The following is an 18,107-nucleotide window of genomic DNA, read 5'->3' on the forward strand; positions in this document are numbered from 1 at the left end:
GTTGTAGTGCACAAGTTCAAATAACGCCACCTATTTTGTAGACATGTTTTGATACTAAGTAGGCTGCTTCTCTTACACAGCACTACACTATCTGCTACTAATTCCATTTCTTAATTTATTTACTGTAGTAAGTTTCAAGTAAGGCCTGAAAACTAGAACCAGTCTCATTAGCTCTTCAGAAACTCAATATTGACAGTGAATTCACTTTATTACCACCTTCTCTATTACAGAGTATGATGACTGTTTTTCCAGAAGCTTCATGTATCTGATACTAATTCAAAATATAACTAAAAGTTATTAAAAATATTTATGACAGAAGAGCATTGCCATACCAAGTAGTATTGTCACTAATTTTTCAGCTGGTGCACAGATCTTTTCTAACACGAATATATCTTGAGCTTGGAATTTTTATTAAAAACATTTTTGTAAAGTTAAGGTGCATTTCACTGACAGAAATTTGAAAGTCAACATTTCTTCACAACGGGCATGTATTTATTGCATTTCCAGTAACAATAATATCTCTCTCTCTCTCTCTCTCTCTCTCTCTCTCTCTGTGCACCTGCAAGCATGCATTTCTTCTTCTGTTTTCAAGCTTAAAAGAAATCGAAATGCTATTTGCGATAAAGGGGAAAAACATTTCAAAAAAATAAAATAATTGCTGTAGTGTTTTGTAATTTTTATAACAACATTTTTTGCCACATTTTATAGTTTATGTTTAACAAATATAAATAAATAAGAACACCGGTGACAATGAAATGTGAAGTGACTGAAGTGAAAAATACAACAAAGATAAAAGAATTGTGAATATGAAATGGATTGTGACTGTGAAATGAATTATGAATGAAATGAATAATGACTGTGAAATGAATAATGACAAATGGATGTGAAATCCAACTATGAAATGAATTATGATTATTAACAGAAATATGAGAACGTATTAGTGGTTCTATGGCATGACAAAAATAAAATACAGATGAAAATATCCAACTCAGTTTACAAATTTTCTCTAAAGTAAAGTAGTTGCCATTTCACTTTAGTATTGCACACTGAAATACAGGGTCACAATAAATTGTTTCTGCATCCAGAACAACGCCACTGAAATGGAAGTTGTAAGACTCTCCCATTTCTTTGTACAATAGCTTAGAAAATTTTCTTTGGAGTTTAACACATAAAGAGAAAGATTTTTAGTCTTTTTAAAGTACATCTCTGTACATTCAATATGTGAAAAAGTTTGTAATGTACTGCACAGAAAGTGTCATGACAACATAAGCTTTTGTGTGTATACAGTACTTCACAAACTATTTCTGTCTGCACTCTTAACACAGAGCTGATCTTATCACATTATAATCACTGCTACAATCAGAGGTTTTCAGAATAATGAAGAATAGCATTTGTGACTAACGACAAAAGTGAGATTGCTGAATCAGTCTTTTAATTTTTTGGTGACCTATATACACCCATAAACAGAACAGCTTGTGACATACGGTCAAACAAGAAGTACACAAAAGGATGGTTGCACACGAATTTTGTTGGATTAAGAGGCCTTGCTGAACGGAAGAGGAATATGGCTGTTGCAGCAGCAGCTTCCGTTCCTTCTTCATTCACTTCTATCTTTGCTTGGTGTATGGCACTATTAAAGAACACTTCAGGTTTACCAGTAAACCCTGAATAATCAGCAGTTTTCTCAAAAGCATCACCTGCTCCAAGGGCTTTAAAAACCTGCAAAAAAATAAAAATAAAAAATGAATAACCACCACTGCATCTGCTCTTTACACACACCTAGAAATATATCAGTGGTTAATGCTGAAGTATTAAAGCACTTAACAAACAGAAATAATTGCACGTAAGAATAATGTATACTGGGTACCTACAGTATCTAATAGACTATTTTTATTCAAGAGCTCCTATGCAGTACAGAAATGTTTATTGTGGAATAACAACTTTAACATGCTTGTAAGCTCAATCTGCTGCCTATCAATCTCTTTTTTCACAAGACATAAAATATTTTCAAATTCCTGATAATTTCTCATTTGATTTAGCAGTTTATCTACATCTGCATCAACACTTCGCAAGCCACTATACAGTGCACAGCAAAGGACATCTGTTCATTTCACAAACTGAACGAGGGAATAACGACACTCTATATACCTTCATACAAGCTCTAATTTCTCTTATCTTTTGAGGTCCATATGTGAGATGTTCATTGGTGGCAGTAGAATTGTTCTGCAGTCAGCAGCAAATGCCAGTTCTCTAAATTTTATCATTAATATTTCTCAAAAACAAGGTTGTCTTCTCTCAGGGATTCCCATTTGAGTTTACGAAGCATCACCGTAATACTGATGTGTTGATCAAAGCTACCAATAACAAATCCTGCAGCATGCCTCTGAATTCGTTTGTCTTCCTTTAATCTGACCTGGTGAGGATCTCAAACACTCGTCAATGAACACTTACTTTCCAGGCCAAAGTACTGGGTTCTATTAGTTAAGAAGTCTTCGAGCCACTCAAATATCTAAGGATCTATTCTGTATACTCATACCTTTGCTTTCCAAAAATCTAGGAATATGAGATCGATCTGTTGCCCTACATCCTTGCTTTACAGGATGTAGTACAAGGAAAGGGAAGCTGAGTTCCGCATGAGTGACCGTTTCTAACATCATGGTGATTTGTGGACAGAAGCTTATATGTCTCAAAGAAACCTTAGATTTGACCTTAGAATATTTGAAGAATTTTGCAGCGAATTAAAAATGATATTAGTCTGTAATGTGTGGGCCCAGTCTTTTACCCTTTTTATATAAAAGAGACACCAGTCCCATTTTCCAGTCATTACAAATTTGTGAGAGATTCACTACAAGTGCAAGTAAGAGACCAATGCTAAAGAATACTCTCTGTAAAACCAAAGTGGAATTACATCCAGACCTAGCAACTTATTCATGCGGGAAAACGCCGGCAGACAGGCACAAGAACAAAACACACAAACACACACACAGAATCACTAGCTTTCGCAACCGATGGTTGCTTCTTCAGGAAGGAGAGGGAAAGACGAAAGGATGTGGGTTTTAAGGGAGAGGGTAAGGAGTCATTCCAATCCCGGGAGCGGAAAGACTTCCCTTAGGGGGAAAAAAAAGGACAGGTGTACACTCGCGCACACACACACACACACACACACACACACACACACACACACACACACACACACACACACACATATCCATCCTCACATACACAGACACAAGCAGACATATTTAAAGGCAAAGAGTAAGGGCAGAGATGTCAGTCGAGGCGGAAGTACAGAGGCAAAGAAGTTGTTGAAAGACAGGTGAGGTATGAGCGGCGGAAACTTGAAATTAGCGGAGGTTGAGGCCTGGCAGATATCGAGAAGAGGATATACTGAAGGGCGAGTTCCCATCTCCGGAGTTCGGATAGGTTGGTGTTGGTGGGAAGTATCCAGATAACTCGGACGGCGTAACACTGTGCCAAGATGTGCTGGCCGTGCACCAAGGCATGTTTAGCCACAGGGTGATCCTCATTACCAACAAACACTGTCTGCCTGTGTCTATTCATGCAAGTGGACAGTTTGTTGCTAGTTATTCCCATATAGAAAGCGTCACAGTGTAGGCAGGTCAGTTGGTAAATCACGTGGATGCTTTCACACGTGGCTCTCCCTTTGATCGTGTATACCATCCGGGTTACAGGACTGGAGTAGGTGGTGGTGGGAGGGTGCATAGGACAGGTTTTACACCGGGGGCGGTTGCAAGGGTAGGAGCCACAGGGTGTAAAACCTGTCCTATGCACCCTCCCACCACCACCTACTCCAGTCCTGTAACCCGGAAGGTGTACACGATCAAAGGGAGAGCCACGTGTGAAAGCACCCACGTGATTTACCAACTGACCTGCCTGCACTGTGACGCTTTCTATGTGGGAATGACCAGCAACAAACTGTCCATTCGCATGAATGGACACAGGCAGACAGTGTTTGTTGGTAATGAGGATCACCCTGTGGCTAAATATGCCTTGGTGCACAGCCAGCACATCTTGGCACAGTGTTACGCCGTCCGAGTTATCTGGATACTTCCCACCAACACCAACCTATCCGAACTCCGGAGATGGGAACTCGCCCTTCAGTATATCCTCTCTTCTCGATATCTGCCAGGCCTCAACCTCCGCTAATTTCAAGTTGCCGCCGCTCATACCTCACCTGTCTTTCAACAACTTCTTTGCCTCTGTACTTCCACTTCGACTGACATCTCTGCCCTTACTCTTTGCCTTTAAATATATCTGCTTGTGTCTGTGTATGTGCGGATGGATATGTGTGTGTGTGTGCGAGTGTACACCTGTCCTTTTTTTCCCCTAAGGGAAGTCTTTCCGCTCCCGGGATTGGAATGACTCCTTACCCTCTCCCTTAAAACCCACATCCTTTCATCTTTCCCTCTCCTTCCTGAAGAAGCAACCATCGGTTGCGAAAGCTAGTAATTCTGTGTGTGTGTTTGTGTGTTTTGTTCATTGTGCCTGTCTGCCAGCGCTTTCCCGCTTGGTAAGTCTTGGAATCTTTGTTTTTAATATATATATATATATTGAGCTTTTGCAACCGGCGGCTGCTTCGGCAGGAAAGAGGGAAGGAAAAGGAAAGATGAAAGGATGTTGGTTTTAAGGGAGAGGGTAAGGAGTCATTCCAATCCCGGGAGCGGAAAGACTTCCCTTAGGGGAAAAAAAGGACAGGTGTACACTCGCACACACACACCCACACACATATCCATCCGCACATACACAGACACAAGCAGATGTCTGCTTGTGATGAAGCTATGGTACAAAATGAACAACATTTATTTTTTATGTTACAGCTATAACATATATTCTTGGAAACAAAACAATTTATCAGATGTCTGCTTGTGTCTGTGTATGTGTGGATGGATATGTGTGTGGGTGTGTGTGTGCGAGTATACACCTGTCCTTTTTTTCCCCTAAGGGAAGTCTTTCCGCTCCCGGGATTGGAATGACTCCTTACCCTCTCCCTTAAAACCCACATCCTTTCATTTTTACCTCTCCTTCCCTCTTTCCTGACGAAGCAACTGCCAGTTAGGAAAGCTCGTAATTCTGTGTGTGTGTTTGTGTGTTTTGTTCATGTGCCTGTCTGCCGGCGCTTTCCCGCTTGGTAAGTCTTGGAATCTTTGTTTTTAATATATTTTTCCCATGTGGAAGTTTCTTTCTATTTTATTTACATCATATATATATATATATATATATATATATATATATATATATATATATATATATATATAGTGGCATTCAAAACTTCAGATTTTTCTTTCCATTTTTCACTACTGCACCAGACTAGTCACCGGGTGATTAAATACAAGCCTTCAGCATACTTAGTGATTTTGCACAGGACCACAATTTTCTTGAGTTCTTGGCAAGGTCATTTGCTAAACAATAGCGGCAGTAGTTGTATGCTTTGTGGATCAACCTTTTTATACAAACACAAGTTTCAACTAACTTTTCTCTGTTGACATTTCTGCGTTCTTTTTTATACAGTTATAATTAAAGTTAAATTTATGACAACACAGCAACATATTCTTACCTGCTGCATTTCAATTCGGCTTTCCACAGTGAATTTTGGTATTTCAACTTCCACAGTCTGTGGGTACATGGCATCTTGTTCTGTGATTTCCCTCAGGCTGTCCACATCCAGTTGCTTAATTATTGCATCCACACCATTGCTCTTTAGAAATGGTGGCAAGAGAATGAACATACTAATATCCTCTCCTTTGTATGGCAGTTCCAGTACATGGGCTCCTAGCCTTTCAGAAATCACTAGAAAAGAAAAGCTACATAAATATATTTTCACATGGGGCATTTCTGAAAAGTCATGTGATGAAGCTATGGTACAAAATGAACAACATTTATTTTTTATGTTACAGCTATAACATATATTCTTGGAAACAAAACAATTTATCAGATGTTGGCTGTATCACTCTTACATTTTTGGAATGAATTTAGTGCCTCAAATAAAGAGAGTACATGTATAAACAGAGAATAACTTACTGTAGTTAAATGTTCCTTTTTGTTTCATCATCTCAACCAAAGCCTGTTTTGAATGTGAGATATGAAAGACTTCTTTGTGGGTGTTTTCGGGCTGGAATTGTGATTGCCATTTTCCTTTGAAATATGCAGCATTCACCTAGAATGCAATTAAACATTTACGTAAATGCAGAACTATGTCTTAAAAATTTATCTTATTTTGTAATTGCTACTGGTGTACATATTTCAGAATTAATTTCCAAACATATATAAGATATTATAGTACATTATTTTCACTTTCAGCTCTCAAAAAGTAAACAATTTATGTTTTAAAAAATAACAAAAAGTATGGTCCACAGCTGCAGGTAACCACATCTGACAAGAGTTAAGGAAACTGCTTGACAAATAAAAGTTTAAAAACTATCAGAGTCAGAGAAAAGAGCATGAGAAGTACCCACCTGTTATGTGGACAAGTTTAGACTAGGATCTTTGACTACCTTTGTCCTCATAACATGTGGCTCCTATCCTCAAGGGGTCCGAGTGACCTGCCTTCCTTTTTAAGCTACCCCAACCTATCCCTCTGTCCTCTCTGAGAAAGAAACTCTTAGTTACTAAAGCTAGGATAGTTTAAGTAACTTTATACGTTTATTGGCAGCACTGAAATTTTGCCTCTTGAACGTACGAAGTGGTCAGCAACTTTGCCTCATAATTTTTTAATATCAATTTACAATCTTCTTATTTGATGTGTGATTTAAATAGCACATTTATGACCAAGAATACATTTTAATGTATGATATATAGAACAAACTACATACAACATATGGTGGGTGACTGGAGAAAAACAAAAAATTTCAAGGATGTAATATAACAGGAAGAAAAGGAAATTAACTGATGGGAAGCAGGAGAGAATGATGTGGGACCAAATTAATCACAAGAATGGGAAGTTTTGCATAATAGTCGTATCCTGAAGTAAACTGTCTGTTACAAAATTTGGAAGCCAGACTATATAACATTGTTGAAAAAAATTCACAGCTAAGAACTGTTATGACCAAGTAGAATGAAATGAATTTGTTGTGCTATTTGTGACTGCTTACCAGTGTAACAGTAGAAGCCGGAGAAAGACCTTGTATCAGGTTGTTAATCTGTCCATGTGTTTGTTCAGAAACCCAAGCATTGATGGCTTTTTGTGCAGCCTCCACATTGGTTTCGTAGTCAATGGATGCAAGTTCAGTGTCAAATTTCTCTGCAAGGCATGGCCGCATCTTGAGCTTGTTGGAGATGTATACCCTGTTTGAGCTGGTGAAGAGATGGCCATCCGAAGTGTTGAAATTGCGAAGGAACTTCTCTAGTCTGTAGGCCTGCCATGTTGCTGCTTTACTCTGTAACAATACAGTGTAATTTATTACATTATTTGTTAAATAACATAATTTGACCAAAACAATACAATTTGCATGATATAAAATTGTAATGTGCATTCAGCATTATCAGTGTCTCAATTAGTACTACAGTTGTGAACATGGGTCTGATGACTGTAGCTATGTGAGAGTGTAATTGGGAGGGAATACCTTTTTTCCTGTCATTTCTGCCTACATTCTATTATGTTTCTTTGTGGAGGCTCTTTGGCTTTCTGTCTTGCCTAGTTAAGAAATTTGTAGATTTCTAAAAACTTAAAGGGTTATAGTTAAATGTTTTTTTTTGGTGGGGTGGGGGGGTGGAGGATCCTGACCCCAGGAACACTTCACTGCACTTTGCACTTGGGACATTTGACAAAAGGCAGGTGATTGGTAACTATATGCCATGAGCTCTGCTCTGGTGTTAAAATTTCTTCCACTGCCAAAATTTGAACCAGATGGAGTTCATGCAATATAACTTCACCCCTAAACAGAAACACATTCTCATCCTGCTGGTTGATCCCATACCTTTGTTCCAAAAGAGTGGCTGCCTCACTTGACCTGCACACTTTGAATGTTCTCTTTACTCCATAGCATGGCACTGTAACCTTTGTACACTGTAGGAGCAGGGACAATTCTTTGTAATCAGGTATTTGAGCTTATATGCAGTGCCATTAAAGTTTTGTCAGAAGACACAAACAAGCAAGTGAAAACCTCACTGAAAAGTATACTTGGGAGGGTTGCATGAAATAAACAATCAATTGAATAAAGAAAGAGGGGGAAAATGTAGCTACTAGTACCTCCCATAGCTTCACTATTTTGGAAAGATGCTGAATAAGGAGAAAATAATTTTTTACTTAGATAATAATGAGGAACATGTTCTCAGAAGGTTGACACATAATTTCCACATTGCAAATATTCTTTATTTACATTGTCAGGTATGTTACCTTTTTCATGCCTTTTTTTAATCAAATTTCCTTTTGGAAGTACAGATTAGAATTGTTTTGCTTTGTCTGATTATTCATTTATGTGATCATTTCTTTTATGATGCTCTACTAAGAAGTTATTGACTATTGAGATTTATATTTGCTGAATTGTTGGTTGTACTGGCATAACCTGTTAATACAGTAGTTTGCAGACTCATTAGCTGCAGGTTGCAAGATATGTTAAGGATATTCAGCTGTTCAACTGCATCTCTCCTTCCTCACAATGGGGTCCCTACTACTATCCTTGTCCCTTACCCTGCAACAGAGCATATGGTACAGCTATGTTACAAGCAGGGAACACATGTGTGGTCTGACATGGCAAATGACCGCCTGAGCAATTACTCCTTCCGAAAGAAGTACTTGAGCCGGTATGATTTCTCTCACCACAATGGACAAAGCACTGCCAAGAGTGCTTTTGCATTGCATCTGCTGCACCCTTTAACTCTACTGGAACTACTGGAAGTACCCGTTGCATTGAGTTCTTGGGAATAGGCACTTTTATGGATAAGTACTGTACAGCCCACCAAGGGACTTCATTCTGAAGCCAAAGGGTATCAGTTAATTTTGTATCCCAGACCACAGCATGACCCAACATCTGAAAAGGACTACCCTAGTGTCAGTCAGTGACAAAGCCACATACACACTCACTGTGTCTGATGACTAACTGCCAAGCTGGCTCACACAATCTCTAGGGCACATTTTGTGCTCATCAATAGAATGCACAAAATAAGAGATTAGGTGGTACAAGACAATTATTACAGATTCGGCTTTCAGTGTACCAAGGGTTATGTCATGTCAGTACATATTGGCATTTGGATAACTGATGAGTCCCAGTAAGACACCTCAAATGATGGGCACAAATGATAGGTTCACCCAGTCTGGAACTGCTGCTGAGTATCTCATACAAGCTGCTTATATGATATACTCAGCAGTAGCTCCACAATACACGAGGTCACCCCTACCTGGCACCTGTAGGTCCACCCAGCTAATCTGTTGCAGCTCAAAGGTCACCCCACTTGGAGAACTGGATACTTGAATAACAAACAAAATCTTTAGGAAATGTTTACTTATTATCAGCCACCTGCTCTAGTACCAAAATGTATCTATTGCACTTCAATGACTCCCATGACTGTTAGCACCATACTATTACTCAGAAATGGCAGTAAGATGGCATTGGAAGCTATCAAGCCAAACCGCTCCACTCAGCTACGGAGGCAGGTTCTCTGAAGAGTGATCTGAGTACATGCAATGTAGGAGAGAGTGAGAGAGCGAAGGAGGACCCACCTGCTGTTGGGGGACACGGAGAGCACGTCGGAGTGCGGCGTCGGTTTGGTTGGCAGCACCGAAGTATGCGAGCAGCAGTGCCTGGTGCGTGCTGTAGGGCGAGAAGAAGAGGTTGGAGGCAGGCAGTGCAGCAGCTAACTGCTGCAGCAGTGCTACGCTGAACGCCTGCTGGCCTGCCGACAGCTCACGCCGGTCCTCACGGCCCGCACCCACCGCCGTGTCATCTGCAGTCAGGCACTGTCCTCGTGCACTCGCCACCACCACCATCAAACAGCTCAGCGTAAACACCCACCACATCCTGCCAGAACAAAAAACACACACAACTGTAATCAAAACATCTTCAGGTTGTTTGTGCAGCACTTCCTCCTGCATAAAGCATGTTTTACATGAGCAACATTCTGGTCAAACTCAAATACTCAATGTTGGTGCAGGTCACACGTTTACAAGTGAATCAGTAATCAACCAAGTGGAGAGTGGGTCAGTGATCGATTGACTGTGCCGAATATGTTCCAGAGTCCCTTTTATCCACATAACTTTCTTGTCTCTATCACTCGAACAAGTGAGTTTACTGCCTTTTTACCTTTACTATTTTTTATTTCACCCCCAAAACACTAATGTTTAAAAGAAGCACTTTCCTGTCACAAAGAATTGGAAGGACAGGCCCTGAGCTAAGGAGTCTTTTGTTGAAGGGGGAGAGCTGACTAGTGAGGAAGATAGGAATGTGGTGGTATAAAGATGGAGGAGTACTGCATAGCAGCGATGGGATAGAAGAAGGGGTGGATCAGAGGGGGGAATTAGTGATGCTAATAGTTGTTGGGAAGAAGAGGTTCAGGAAAGAAAGGCAGAGAGCGGAATAAAGGGGGGGGGGGGGGGGGGGGGGAGAAAATGCGAGGAGTGGAGGGAGAGGAAGCCCTGATGAGGTGGGATGCATTGGGTGGGCTTATAAATGGTAGGTTGGGTAAATCAAGGTGGAGTTCATAATGTGGGAGGGGAGATGGCTGAAATTTCTTTGGAAGAGTATGTGGAGAGTGTGTAGGTGTATGGTTGGTGGAATTTGTTTGTAAACATATGGCAGGATATGACGACTCAAAAGTAGAAGGGAAATGATAGTATTATTGGAGTCGAGCTTGCGGATGGTGCAGATTGTTTGGAGGTGTTCAATGTGAGTGGGGAGAGGTAGGAATTTGATACATTGGTGAAGTGTCCTTGTGGGGAAAAGTAAAAAGATGCAGACAGTGAGGCAGGGTGCATGTTATTCTAGGATCTGGAGTGACTGATGGAACTTGGATGGGGCAGAGATCCAAGCAACATTCACAAAGCAAAAGGTTGGGTTGGATCAAGGTTTTATAGGTGCAGAGCACACTGAAGGGGCGAAGTCAGACCAGTTTGTAGTTTTAGTCTATTGTTGGATTCCTGTTGGATGTGTAGGAAATAAGATTTCCATATTAGTTGCCTGTTGAAGGTTAGTCCTAGGTATTTTAGTGTGTTTAGCTAGATAGAATAGTCGTAAATGATAGTTAGAAGTTGTGGAGACAGAAGTTGCGTGTGGAGTATCCTATAATTATTGCCAGCATTTTGAAGGGGTTAATCTTACGGAGCCATTGGTTACAACAGGAGGCAAACTAACTATGGTGGATTTGGAGGTATCATTGGGATTTCTGTAGCATAGGGTGAGGAGAGCAGTGTCATCAGCATACTGAATGAGGTGTATAAGAGGTAAAGGAGAGGGAAGAGAATGGAACCTTTAGGCACTCCTGTAATGGGTTGGAAGGTAAGGGAATTCGAGTCATTGACAATGATAAAGAATGAGTGATTGGAGACAAAGGATATAATAAGGGAGATATACCCTAGTTGAGTGGAAGTGAGTAGGTCTGGAGTTTGAAAAGGGGAATGCCATATGCGGTCATAAGCTTTCTCTTGATCAAGGGAGACAAAGGTGGCGGATTTACGGTAGCTGAACTGTTGAGCTATGTGATGAGTGAGTTTCAGTTGTTCATCGGCAGACAGATGTTGGTGCCGAGTTTAGCGAAACACCCCTGGCATTTTATTACCATACTTTGTCTGTTACGAGTGGTCTTTCTCATTCACACCCCCAACACCAAAGCAAACTACAACAGCGAATGAGACTTCTCTCAGGCGTAAACGAAAGGTGCGCATTAGCAAACGGCATTTGGTCTTGTTCGGTTCACGTTCATATGCATTCATTATTTTCTGCTGGTTGTTGGTCTTTTAGCGAACCATCCAATGAAGTTCGCAGGCTCTCCGCTTCGTCACTAGCAGTACAGACAAGTCCAGTCTGATATCTCGTTTACTGAGCTGTGGAATGTTCTGACAGAAAAATATATACAGCAAATGTGCTCCTGGGATCCAACAGATCTACAGCATGACTGCCACCACAAAAAAAGTTCAGCAGAAAATTGCAGAAGCACTAAGAGGTCCTATTGGGGACGTGAGAAAGAACATAAATTGATTAGTTACTTGTATCAGGCAGGAACGTAATGAACAAGCACAAGCTTGGTAATTCTTTTTACGGGAAAAGTGTGATTATGTTCCTTTTATGCTAACTGAAATATATAAACCACCTGATCATTCTCGTTGCTTACGTTCACGGTATCTAATTACATGGTTGATGTATCACTCTTACTTAAGAGATTTCTGATGATAAATATTGTTTACGCAGCTTTACGCTATCTACACTCTAACAAACATTACCATACATTTCTTCAAGTAGCCTATGTGACGAGTGGTATGTATATTTAATTAATCACGTTTTGTTGACATTATCTTCCTTATAGTTCATTAATAAAATCCTCTAAATGCTTCGTATGTCACTGCATACATAATAAACTAACATATGGCAGCTCTTGAAATGGGAAACAATCACAAACGTAAATGTCCCAATTCTTAATAACGAAGAGCGTAAATGTTAGCCTTTCTCCCAATTCTGTTCGTCATTGGTAAGAAGTGTTCTGCTTTTAAATTTCCTCCTCAACTGTAATGAGAAACCAGCGAAATGTGTATATCGACAAATCCCAAAGTTTTGGACCGATTGTAAAGAAAGCAAGAGCCGCAAGTGCACTACCTCCATGCGTTTCACGTTTACGTCCAAATTGGAACACCTAAATGCTTCCTTTTCTGCGCCATTTTGCTTACTTCATCAAAACAGCGCACTCACCATACGAAATAATCGTCTCTGAACATCAAAGTTTTGCATCGTGGCTCTAACGGTGTAGTGTTGGATCTCTGTGGTGGTTATTGGCGCCAAAAAGCAATAACGCACCATTCATAGACTATGTTTGTAATCTCGAGTTCTCTTCCATTTCATCTTGTGTAAATCCTTTTTATCAGATACATGCATATGGTGGTGAACACTGGCGAATTGTCTGCGACTGCGCATTTGCATGTGTTCGCCTGCGGTGCTTCGACTATAAATATCTATGGTGCTCCTTTTTGATTTTCTCGCGTTATGCGTTACTCTGTTTCAACAGAGACTTCTGTCGATACTGGTTGTCTTTTCGCTCTCTTTATCAGATCTCGGAAAAACAGACGTATAGAAATTAACAAGTTTCAGGTACATTCGATGGCAACGAAAGGGCTAAATGAACATCAGGCTGTTCAAAACACCGAAGCTGTCTTTTGTTTTTGTGGTTCAAAATGGCTCTGAGCACTATGGGACTTAATATCTGAGGTCATCAGTCCCCTAGAACTTAGAACTACTTAAACCTAACTAACCTAGGGACATCACACACATCCATGCCCGAGCCAGGATTCGAACCTGCGACCGAAGCAGACGCGCGGTTCCGGAAATGACGCGCCTAGAACCGCTTTGCTACCACGGCCGGCTGTTTTTGTGGCCTCCATTTCACAGTCGCAGTTTTATAAGTAATGTTATGCAATCTTTTGCGACTGAACAATGTCTTATTTGGAACAGATCCCTTTCGCTCTATTTAAAGCAGGGATGCCGGTAAGCCGTTCGTTCCTGCAATTTTTTACTTATATTGCATTACCTCCAGGAATTGAGAGGATGAGCCGTAATAGAACTTAGTTCTTGTGAGCCACCCCAGTATACCTGGAATCGGAACATGGGTATCGAAAATCGGAATAGCTTCTCTCAATGCACGTAATTTTTGAACTTGCGCAACAACGCAGTCGCGGCAACAAGTGTGGTACGTAAGGCTGCATTGTTTCGTCGTCTATGGTTCGTGTATTCTGCACTATATAAGGGATTCAGAGAGCTTCATGAACGTACACATTAGCGCCTCGAACCTTTTGCCACGAAAGTAAACAATAATGTCGTTTTTTCCGTACGCTTCTTTGTTGTTGTTTTCCTCGTATATATTGCGTTTTTGCGGCATTAGTAGGTCTCTCTACAACCCTGATTTAAAACAGGTCTCTACACCCCTGATTTAAAGCATCAGCGGATCATTGTAACAATTGTGGTTTTCCTTACAAAAGAGTTTAACGAGATTTGGATCCATGTAAGACTTTATATACAGTCGCATCGCATAACACGACGTATCTCCCATACACGTCTTCAAAATATTTCAGAGAACATCGAGCATGAGTAAAGGGATTTGCGTTGAGCTTTAAAGATTTGTTGGATCTCACAGTACCTACCAAAATACCCTGCTAAGGAAATGTAAATCACCGAAGGAGATACTTTTGAGGTGAGTGCAACGTCTTAAAAATGATAAAACTACACTTTTCAAAAGAATTAGGGAACATGTGTATCAACGTCCGATATCTTAAATCTATTTTGATACAAGTGGTACCTGTAGTCTTACTGAATGGCTTGGAACCTTCGCTTTCAATGTAGGCAACAATTAAAATCATTTGCCATCTATTTGATGTGTTGTGCACTACAGTGTCTGGTCACACCTCAGATGGAACAGAGTATCGGTGTCCCAGTCTTTTTTAGTGATGTACACAGATGGCATTTGTCTGTGGACATTGCCGGCCGCGGTGACCGTTCTAAACGCTATAGTCCGGAACCGCGGCACTGCTACGGTCACAGGTTCGAATCCTGCCTCGGGCATGGATGTGTGTGATGTCCTTAGGTTACTTAGGTTTAAGTAGTTCTAAGTTCTAGGGGGCTGATGACCTAAGATGTTAAGTCCCATAGTGCTCAGAGCCATTTGAACCATTTTTCTGTGGACATTGTATTCAACCAAGCACACGCAATGTGACATCTTAATGCAGTGCAAGTTTCAAGGGCGGTCTGTTTCGTACAAAAGGATGGACTTTCGGTCGTATTGCTACAAATGCCACCGCCTCTCCGCGTGTCATCGGTAATTTGTGGGCACGCTACAGAGAGAAAGGTCAGTACATAAGGCGAGTTGGACAAGGTCGTTGACGCGTTAGAACCCGATGTGAAGACCGATATCTGGCCACGTTTTCGTTGCGGCGTCGCACGGATAGCGCCAGAGCACTGCAAGACGATCACAGAAAGGCCATTGGAGCCGCTTTGTCTGAGCATACTAATGTACAGGTTAGAGAAAGGACCTTACGATCCACACGTCCTGTTCGAATACCTCGCTTTACACAACATCCTGCAGTTCTTCTTCGGTTCTGCTATTCCCATGTCAACTGGCAATTTCGTCACTGCGAAACGTGTTATTCATAGTATGATTTGGTAACGTATCCAGTTCTCAATTATTGTTCAATGGGATATGGCAGACGCCTGGTCACGTGACACCGTAGTGCGCGCCTAGCTTAAAATGTGGCTTCTGTTGGATTCATGCTGCGAAGCAGATGTGGAACAGGACTGGGTGGCTGTAAGTATAAGATTTGCTTCTAGCTAGTTCATACAGGGACATCAAAAGGACGCCTACTGTCATATACCAACACCAGAAAAGTTCACGTTGGCATGACTTGCAGGCGAGGCCAGTGGTCGCGAGCACAATGCGATTATAAACAGAATCTAACTACAAATACACTCCGTAACCCACCGTAAAGTGCCTGATAACGAATGCATCGTGCGTAAGGTTATTAGCCATTGTCTTCCCCATTCTTTCTCGCATGGAGGTAGGGAAAAACGACTATCTACATTCCGTTGTATGCGCCCTTATCAATTATCTTATTCTCGTGATCTCCGCTTCTGATACACGAAGAAGAAAGCAGGTTTGTCGCACAGCGTACCTGAACACAGATTTCTTGAAGACAAGGCCGCCTTTTCTTCCGAAGCTCCTCATTTAAGCCCTCTGCACATCTCTGTACCACTTTCATACTGGGTACGCTGACCTGTATGGTCCCACTGAGATCCTCTGAATTGGTTCGATGTCTCCCGCCGCACCTACTCGATAAGAACTCCGAACGCTGAAGCAGCACTCAGAGTAACTCGTACCAGCGTCTTCCTTTCCGGTTGGAAATGCCAGGTTTTCTCGAAACCTTCCAACAAAATGGTCACCATTCGGCTTCCTTACAGATGATTTTACACGTACATCACATTTCATGTCGCCCTTTATCATTACTCCAAAATATCTTAACGATGTCAAGATGTCCCGAAGTTTACCGTATATTAGGGAATTTCCTTGCTTTTATTCACAGTTAATGGGAGGCGTCATCCAATATACCGAATGAAAAAATGGTCTCTGTCGTTTTGCTTTTTTGGGGCTGTAGCAAGTAGTCTCACTTGCTCACTAGACACTATCACTGCATCCATCCACTAACCGGTCCGACGTAGCTGAAACAAAATGGAGCACCTCAGAGCCCTTCCATAAGGAGCGATTGTTGAAGAAAGGACAGCTAGAAAAAGTATACTAGGAGTATCAACTTTTAACAGTCGCTCAAAGGAATACATCCCCGCACTGAGCGAGTTGACTGCGTGGCTAAGACATCGAGCTCTCCATCGGGAGCATAGCGGTTCAGATCCTTAATCAGCCAGGCTCCTTTATGTTTTTTGTTTGCCTAAACCAATTTACACAAATGCTCTTCCTCAAACACTGTCTGGCGGAGCGAATGCATAGTCCTGGCCTAAAGACACCTGCGAGGATATAAAATGGAGTAGGCTCCATGTCTAGCCGCGGGTAAAAAAAAAGTAGTTTGCGAAACAGGGTGGTTAAAATGTTTGTGTACCGTAATACACCTGGAGTATATGGAATCCGTTACAAATTGGGCGCAAGGGGGTGCACTGTATGAACGAACATCGCAAACAGTCACGTGTGTGTAATTCCCGTGAGTCAGAGAAATGCCATAGGATCCTCAAGTTGATACTCTTGGAGGGAAACCTAATACAGAAATAAATTCCAGACGTCTTTCTCTGTCAGAGAGGAATATATTAAAATCATTCAGAACAGTACATGCAGCTGCGGGATGGTTAATGCCTTCTCTACCAAGTACCTTATTTTGATTAGTGTAGTGTAGGTGCAGTTGCAGAAAGTAGGTAGAGGGGGAGACAGAATACAGTAAATTTTGCGAGTGACGTCATATTATACGCAGCCGTGCCTGACATTATCTTTCACCTACCAAGGGACGTCGTGTTCAAGACGTCAGCGTGTGTGCTGTAGCCGTAGCTAAGGGTGCGACAGTCAAAAAACAGAAGAAGGAGCACCGTGGGCTGCAGCTGCTGGCGCCGAAGCGTCGGCAGGCGCGCCTGTTTGACATTCCGGAGAAAGCGGCCGTGACGTAGCGATGACGTCACGCGCTGGCCACGCTCCAGTCAACTAGGTCGCAGGGTGCCTACGCACCACGGGGTACAGCGACTGCTGGTTTTGGCAGCGTGGCTGCTTACACAACTAACGAGCCAACTCCACCTGCAAATGCGTCACGCTAGCTGATTTCACTTTCTGTCTCGCGCTTCATGTTGCTGCCGTGCTGTCGACGGTTGAGCGAAAAAGTACAACAGCTGAGCACAATATGTCTGCAAACAACACAACTCAAGTTGGGGAAAAACACACAAACCGAAAACATCCTTACCCTTGACCCTCTGGAAAGTGATCAGTTAACCTACAACATGTGAAAAACACTGGTGATTTCAACGCACGGTTTGAACAGTAACCCTTTTCCCACCGCATCTGCGCACTTGCTGGGAGCGGACGGCGATCAAGAAGTATTATCACATCATTCCCCCTTCCTTAAAATACTAACAGATCAAGGCAAAATGAAGCGCTGATTACTTTACATCTGCAAATATAAGAGCGAAGTCTTTCCCGATAACTTCTATGCATTTGTAGAACTCATCCCCTTCAATTCGGCGCACTGTCGGACGACCGAAAACAAATTTTTAATTGAAATTTCGTTACGTAAGTTATTACAAAAAGACTTATAGAACAGAGAATACAAGCCGGCCGAGGTTGTCGAGCGGTTCTAGGCGCTACAGTCTGGAACCGTGCGACCGCGACCGCTACAGTCGCAGGTTCGAATCCTGTCTCGGGCTTGGATGTGTGTGATGTCCTTAGGTTAGTTAGGTTTAAATAGGGGACTGATGACCTCA

General features: G+C 41.7%; 1 protein-coding gene across 1 annotated transcript in view; it reads right to left on the bottom strand.

Moving 5' to 3' along the window:
• Window positions 1-661: 661 nt before the first annotated feature.
• LOC126335167 (serine protease inhibitor 88Ea-like) overlaps window positions 662-18,107 on the bottom strand; it is a 32,750-nt gene continuing 15,304 nt past the window's right edge. The window contains exons 2-6 of the mRNA XM_049998147.1: window positions 9,677-9,974; window positions 7,110-7,394; window positions 6,040-6,175; window positions 5,576-5,808; window positions 662-1,719 (exon numbers count right to left, since the gene is read on the bottom strand). Of these exons, the coding sequence (XP_049854104.1) occupies window positions 1,432-1,719; window positions 5,576-5,808; window positions 6,040-6,175; window positions 7,110-7,394; window positions 9,677-9,973 (1,239 nt within the window). The 5' untranslated portion in view covers window position 9,974 and the 3' untranslated portion in view covers window positions 662-1,431. The remainder of the gene's footprint in view (window positions 1,720-5,575; window positions 5,809-6,039; window positions 6,176-7,109; window positions 7,395-9,676; window positions 9,975-18,107) is intronic.

This window comes from Schistocerca gregaria, chromosome 2, assembly GCF_023897955.1.
Source record: "Schistocerca gregaria isolate iqSchGreg1 chromosome 2, iqSchGreg1.2, whole genome shotgun sequence".
Classification (NCBI taxonomy): Eukaryota; Metazoa; Arthropoda; class Insecta; order Orthoptera; family Acrididae; genus Schistocerca; species Schistocerca gregaria.